This window comes from Mus pahari, chromosome 11, assembly GCF_900095145.1.
Source record: "Mus pahari chromosome 11, PAHARI_EIJ_v1.1, whole genome shotgun sequence".
Taxonomy (NCBI): Eukaryota; Metazoa; Chordata; class Mammalia; order Rodentia; family Muridae; genus Mus; species Mus pahari.
Genome location: NC_034600.1, coordinates 72235202 through 72242348, shown reverse-complemented (window position 1 = coordinate 72242348; position 7147 = coordinate 72235202). Strand labels below are relative to the sequence as shown.

The following is a 7147-nucleotide window of genomic DNA, read 5'->3' as shown; positions in this document are numbered from 1 at the left end:
GAGGGAGAGGGAGAGGGAGAGGGAGAGGGAGAGGGAGAGGAGGAAAAACATGTGTATCCAGACACCAACAGCTCAGTGTTGTCCACTCTTAGACACAGCTGTATCCTCTACTTATACAGACTTTATGGGGCTCAGGAGAAGACCCCATAATATGGCCAAGTAAATCAGCTGTATCAGTACAATGTAATTAGGAAAGACATTTCTAGAGAAAATATACTAATTTAATTATGGACAGGACAACGGCATTGACAGAGCTGACTTGAAGTTTTAAAGATGAATTGGAGATTCTACAGCAAGAGAATAGCGCCGGCTGGAGGTACAGCTCCCAGAGAGCGCTAGCCTCGTATGTGCAGTGCTCTAGGTTCAAGTCCTAGAGACAAGCAATGCCTGCAGGGTGGTGTGGTCTGACAGCGGGTCGGAAATCCCAGTACTTGGGAGATGGAGCGATTCCATAGGGCAAGCTGGTTAGCTACAGTAGCTGAACCATCAGGCCCCGGGGTAAAGGAGAGACCCCGACTCAGTCAATAAAATAGAAAGGGGTCCAGGAAGGGGATATTTATACACACAGATATTATTCAAATTCAAGCTGTCCCTGTTGATCATGTCTGTGGGCCTGAGAAACAACATAGATACTTCCATTCCTAGAGTCCATGGTCTTGAACAACAGTCATGAATTAAGACAGCCAGGCACCACACTGTGGGGTACAGGATTCTTTCCAGTAAGACCACAATCTCCCTTTTTGTGAGCACACCCACTCACACGGAGACAGAGAGCAGGGGCTCTCCCCATCCCACTCTCTGCTTACCGTCAGCGACAGAGCCATGCAGACAAAGGTGAACTTCTTTATGTGGGCAGAGGTGACCGTGTTGCTAGTGTTCGCCAGTTTATTGCTGGGGTTATTCTGGGGGAAAGAGAAGGACAGCGGTGATGAGGAGCGCTTATCCTTGCTCGGCTGAGCCCCCAGATCACAAAGACCACCTTGTTTTATTTGACATGCCTCGAGTACTGATTTCAAGTGACGGCTTGGAAGATGGCTGTCACACTGGGTCTCTGAAGCGGCTGTCGGGCTCCTGCCCAAGAAATTAACCAGAGGGGACTCTGGGCTCTTTCAGTCCTCTGCCCTTGGCACCAGGCTGCCACCTCACCCTGAAGGGCCTTGGCTCTGAAGGCCATTTCCTGACTCATGTGTCCCCTTTTTGGCACCAGCAGATGCTGTGCCTGGCCACCAGAGTTGGTGTCTCCTTAAATGCCATGGCTCACTGACCTCTGGGGATCCTCTCTCTCTCTACCAAAGGAATAAAACTCACCTTGAGCTCTTACAGGCTGCTCTGTGCCCCAGAGCATTATTCCCACCTGCACCCCAAACAGGCTCCCACATCCAGGCCTTTGTCTCCCCTCCACTGTTGTATTTCCAGGTTTTCAGAATACACCTCTTCTGGACGCACATCCCCTTCCCAGCCAATCTGCTTTTGGAAGTCTCTCTAACCTATGACTTAGATAGCTCCTTGGTCTCCCTACTGATGGTGCAGGAGCTGCCTGGGTAGACAATATGTCCATGTACCTCTGCGACTAAATACCGCGTGTCTGGCCCACTCTCTAGCCCAGAGATGCTTTGCATAGTCCTTCTTATGCAGGATAGAATATCAAGGGGCGTTGGCTACACGGAGCTGTAAGAAAAGCCTGTAAGCAGATGGTTCATGTATCCTCTCACACAACACCAAGAAGCACAGTGAAGAGGGGAGCCTGCTGAAGCCGTGACAGCCCGCTGCCATCCAGGCTCTAACTAAGAGGAGCTTTACGTGGAGAAAATCAGAGAAGCACCCTGCTCCGTCATAGATCAGATTAACTCCAGAGCCGAGGAATGGAAGCTACCCATGACAGCTGGCTCCACAGCAGTTGGATGAAGGGAGGGAGGGGAGGCGACCTCACTCTAACACACTTAGCCCATGCTGCCGCCTGGTGTGAGAACTCTTCATGCGAACGAGAACAACACATCCGCACCTCTGCAGACATAGCTGAAGTGAGCTGGCACAGCAGTACCTGACAAGACTTTCATTTTACTTGCCTGACGAGCTCTTTGAGAGGCAACAGAAAAAAAAAATAGAGATGTTGCACACACACATGGTTCATATTTAGCCAGAACCACTACAAGGCATGTGAAACATTTTAAATCTCTTCCTCGGGAACCCACTGAGAGGTCGAAAACTACAGTAGTCAAGACAGGGAACGTTGAGGCCACACAGAGAGAGGTCTGAGGTATTGGAAGCCAGATGACCTTCCCAACCGTGGCTTGCAACTGCTCACTGGAATGTGTCGCAACAATGGGTGAGGTTTTAAAAGGATCCTGAGTAACTCCAGTTTCTGGCCAGAGGTAGGCTCATTAGAAAAAAAAAATTATAGCTTGTAACCTGTGATTAAGGGTAAGACAATGTTTGTATTGAGTGTTCTTGCTGAAGACATACAGGGTGGTATTGTTAAGTTTTATTATTATAAGGTAGCCAAAACCAACTTCAGATGGGACGGTCCCAGCCAACAGCTCACCCATTTCAGTACCTGCTCTCTTGTCTGTAAGTTGCATTAAATAATCATGACTACTAAAGGGAGAACTGACATTTAGCAAAGACTGACAGCCGTGTTGGTTTTCTAGGACGCACTGCACTCATGTTCCTTGAAACGAAAGCAGTGATCCTATCTATAAATTGCATTCACTCCCTAACAGAAGGTCTACCTCTGAAAGCAACTCGGACCCTCACAGTCTCAGGGGCCTGCGTGAACCAACCAAAACCGCTGCCTAGGAGAAGAGCTCTCCGTGCATGTGCTGCATCCAGATGTGTGTAACTGCGGTGGGTGGGAACCAAGAGACTGCCGAGGGAAGGCCGCAGCAGCACTGCCCTGTGTCAGATCACTAGTCCATCTTACGTTAGGACACCTGCAGGGGCCTGCAGGGGAGAGGAGAGGCGGCCTTCCTGATGAGTGTGTACCCACGAGAGGAAGGGAAAGGGAGAATGGGAGGAGCCTGAGCAGGGTGAAAGAATGCTGTCGTGGGAGGCAAGAACAGAATGTGTGCCTGTGTGTGTGTGTGTGTGTGTGTGTGTGTGTGTGTTGTGTGAGTGTGCATGTGCATGTAGGTGAGCATTATGTGTGCATGTTCAGGTTGGGGGTGGGCTGGCTGACAGTGGTCTTTGTCTAGACTTGGGGGATACCCGGGACATAGGGTGTGATGTTGGGATGGCAGCAGTCGGGTACCTCTCTAGAAGCTGTACTCTACAAGTCTGGCCTTTGAAAAGGAGGCCTATCCGAAGAATGCATTGTGAGCATTCCAAAGCCGGTGTTGTGAGCTCTGGCCTGGCCTTGTTTGTGTGACTTCACCAGTCTTTTGTGTCCACAAAATGGAATGAGGGCTAGGGGAGGATATTAGAGGGCGGTGCTGATGCTAAGGTCCTGTTCCCCAATTGGTTCTTGAGTTGTCAGTAAAGAAAGCTAGGGGCCCGATTGCTGGGCGGCCCAATTGCTGGGCGGAAAGTACAGGCAGGACTTCCAGGTCCCAGGCAGGTGCAAGAAAGGGGAGGGGGAATGTGTGCCATGCTAAGGAGGGAGGGGATCGCAGCGATCATGTGAGGCCTTGGGAGGAGCTGGGGCCTGTGGCCACTGCTATAGTTGGGTAGTCAAGGATGTTTGGCAGGGGCTAGGTGGGACTAGCCACTGAAGTTTAGGGCAGGTGGGAGGAGCAGAGATTAAAAACATTATTAAGGGCCCACTTTTCCAGGAGGGAGAGAGTAGTGCCTAGCAACTGTGCCATAAGGCAAGTTGAAAAGGAACAACCTGTATGTGTGTGTGTCTTTTGTCTGATTATTCAAGGGAAGCTGGGTGGAGGCTGGTAGCACCATCACCTCCCAGAGTAAAGGTGGGCAGAGCTTAAAACCATACGCCACAGGAGAGGGAGCAGGTGCAGTGACAGGTAAGTACCAGAGCCCAGCTGCCCATTTTGAGCTTCTGGAGAGCATGGCTGGAGGCCTTTCTCCCCATATTCACTAGGGGATAAGAGAAAACAGAGGGAGCAACTGCTCTGAGCCTTGCTCGCTATTTGTTTCAATAAGAGAGGTAGAATTAAGTAGACATGTATTAAATGACAAGCCAGACAGTCCCCACTAAGCCAAAGATGACATCAGATGATGCCTCCCTCAGAGGGACCATCAGTCACAAGAGGGCGGGGCTGCTGGCCACTGAGGGTTCTGGCTAAACTGGAGAGTGGAGGTATGAAGCTGGAGAAAAGGTGGCTCCCAGCACTCACATCTGTAACTCCAACTCCAAGGGATCTGATGGCCTCTGACCTCTGAGGGCACCTGCATGTTTCTGGTGCACATAGACTCACATGGCATATACATATACACATACACATATACATACACATACACATACACATACCTGAAGAGAGCCCCCAAACAGGAGACAAGCCCTGCTACACAGACGCTGTGCACATCTCCCTGCTACAGAAAGACAGGCATGTGTCCTCATAAGAGGTCAAGCCCCTGCCTCACACGTCCACAACTTGGCCATCTAGAACAGCACTCACAAAGTATGACACAGACTAGACAATAATAAGCACAGGAACAAAGTCCAACAAGCTTCATTTGGGGGTGACTTACTTTCCCTCTTGAAAATACTAAGAGGAATAATGTGACCAGAGGAAGACCGATTTGGAAAAGCATTACAAAATGTGCAGCAAGAGAAACCTCCTTCTCCTCCTCCTCAGAGGAAAGCGCCCTTGGAGACCCCTGTCCATCAAGTGGCAGCGTTATGACATGCGTTTCTGACACTGTGCCATAGGGGTCTCACCTTGTCAAAAGCAGGGTAGACAGCACGGATTTCTGTCAACCAGCCATATGGCATGTGACCCACGGGGTAGGTAGCTGTCAGAATGGCCACTGCCTGTAAGGAAAAAATAGACAGCGTCAGTGTGGGCACCAGCAGGAAGTCCTCCAGGATCTGCCAGGGCATGTGGCAAGCCTAGAGGTACGTCAGTTCATGTATTCACTAGTCACGTGATGGTCTGACGCAGAGTGGAGAGGATACCAGGGAGATGATGCCTCACACGACTCTGATGAAGAACAGGCCAGATCCCCTGCTGAGAAAGCCAAGGTTTCATTCCAGCCTCATCAGACCCCAGGCTCTTTCCATCCAAGCTCCCAAGTCACTCACAATCTTACATGGTGTTCTGCATGCATGTGTAGTATGCATGTGTGTGTTCACATAAGTGTGGGTGCATGTGTTACATGTGTGTGATGCAGGCCAGGTTGACACTGGGTGTCTTACTCGATTGCTCTCCGCCTTACATACTGAGAGAGGGCCTCTCATCCATTTGACTCATCAGCTAGCCAACTTGTTAGAGGGTCCTGTGTTGGGATTACAGATGGAAGCTGTTGATCCGGACTCTGGTCCACACTGAGCTAACCCCTCAAGCCCTATATGGGCCCCAAAACAATACTAGGAGCACAGTCTTAGGTCGGCTCCGCTCCTCCACCTCCATGCTGCCCCTCAGCATGGCACACTTGCTTGTCAGTGACTTTGTGCCACTGTCTTTCCAATGCAATACATTTAGGCTGCTTGGTCCTACGGGTCCAACTCAACCTTTTTACTCAGTGAAATCAATATCTATTTCATATAGGAAAGGCCACTGACAGGTTTCCATGCAAAGGGTTTTCTTCTCCTGCATGAATGAAAAGGAGAAAAAAAAAAAAAACAACGCCTGGCATCTATGGCTAACCTCTGGCAGTTGGTGTTCTAACCCTGCGGAGGAAGCCAGGCTTCATTTGCTTTAGCAGACAGAGCAACCGTACACAGCACACAAGTACACAATACAGGCCACAGCTATGTGTGGAAACTTGGCGTGGTGTGGCATGGCGTGGCATAACATAAGAGAGCATCATGGTTAGGCAGGCCTAGATCCAAACCTGCCCTTTGCTCCTATGTGAGATGGGAACTTAGATGCCCATGTCAGTTTCTCCGTAGAAATGGCGCTGGTAATATTAAAAACCCAGGGCTGATGGGAAATGACTAAAATGCACATGGGCGCCTGCGGTGTAAGCACACAGCACAGCCCCATCAGTTCTGGTCCCCGTGTGCTGGTCTTCTGTGCCATAGCTGGCAATTTGGAAATGCCTAACACAGAATCTGTCCTCATTTGGTTTATCCACAGGAAGATCAAATTCTAGCGCACAATCAACGGGGGTTCCACAGGCTTCACTTGGAAAGTCAGTATTTGACTGACGAAGCTGCCATACTGTAGCAGCCACCCAAGATGACATCTGTGACTCAGATACTATAGTCCAGGAACAAACAGGGGCCAGAGAAAGCATTCTGCTTTTGATTTATTACAGGCATCTTCTCCTGGCCAACAGGAGCTCTTCCCAGGACATGGAAACTGGCACCGACGCTCCGGGCTGGGGAGCTGCTGATGGTGCAGTCAAGGCCAGGTGTAAACAGGAGGCCTTAATGAGAAGCCACCAGCCTTCCTAAAGGATCAGAGGTGCCAGCAACAGAATTAATTCTCCAGAAGGCAATGGAGTAGGAAACAAGTGAGCTCACTCCGTTTGATTCCCCTCTCGAAAGCAGGAACGGATGAGTCAGCCCTTCTGGTGGAATGGCAGCCAGTTTCCAGACCCCGGAGCTTTGAGTGAATACACACAGAAGACCCTCATCGTCAAGAGGGATTGATTGTCAAAGAGCCCATAGGTGGCGTGATCCAGGGACAGAGCAGGCGAGGCTAGCCTGGGTCACCAAGGAAGCTCTGAGCACTGCTAGAATTCCTACAGGCTTGTCCCATCATCCTTTGCAGCAACAGTGACGAAGCTGCATGCTGACAGCGTGGAGAGCTGGAAAGGCCAGGTCAGGGAGCTAGAATGTCCTCACCATCCCAGCCGCTAGCAGGTTCTGTCCTGTCTTCCCCTCCTATGCCTCAGTTCCTCATGTGCTAAATGAGAAGGATGAAGACACTGTCTTCCATAGTCACAGAAATGGAAAATTTCAAAAGTCGCCCAATCATGGCTTCCTTTGTCACCGTGTCGTGTGATTTAGAGTTGCCTGAGCTCTTGCCATGAACTGGAAAGGAGTAGGTTATCTTTCTATCCACCCCCCCTCCACCCCCCC

General features: G+C 50.3%; 1 protein-coding gene across 1 annotated transcript in view; it reads right to left on the bottom strand.

Annotated features, from left to right (window-relative positions):
- Ankh (ANKH inorganic pyrophosphate transport regulator) overlaps nucleotides 1–7147 on the bottom strand; it is a 124782-nt gene that overhangs the window by 22604 nt on the left and 95031 nt on the right. The window contains exons 6-7 of the mRNA XM_029543931.1: nucleotides 4838–5008; nucleotides 807–902 (exon numbers count right to left, since the gene is read on the bottom strand). Coding sequence (XP_029399791.1) covers nucleotides 807–902; nucleotides 4838–5008 — 267 coding nt within the window. The remainder of the gene's footprint in view (nucleotides 1–806; nucleotides 903–4837; nucleotides 5009–7147) is intronic.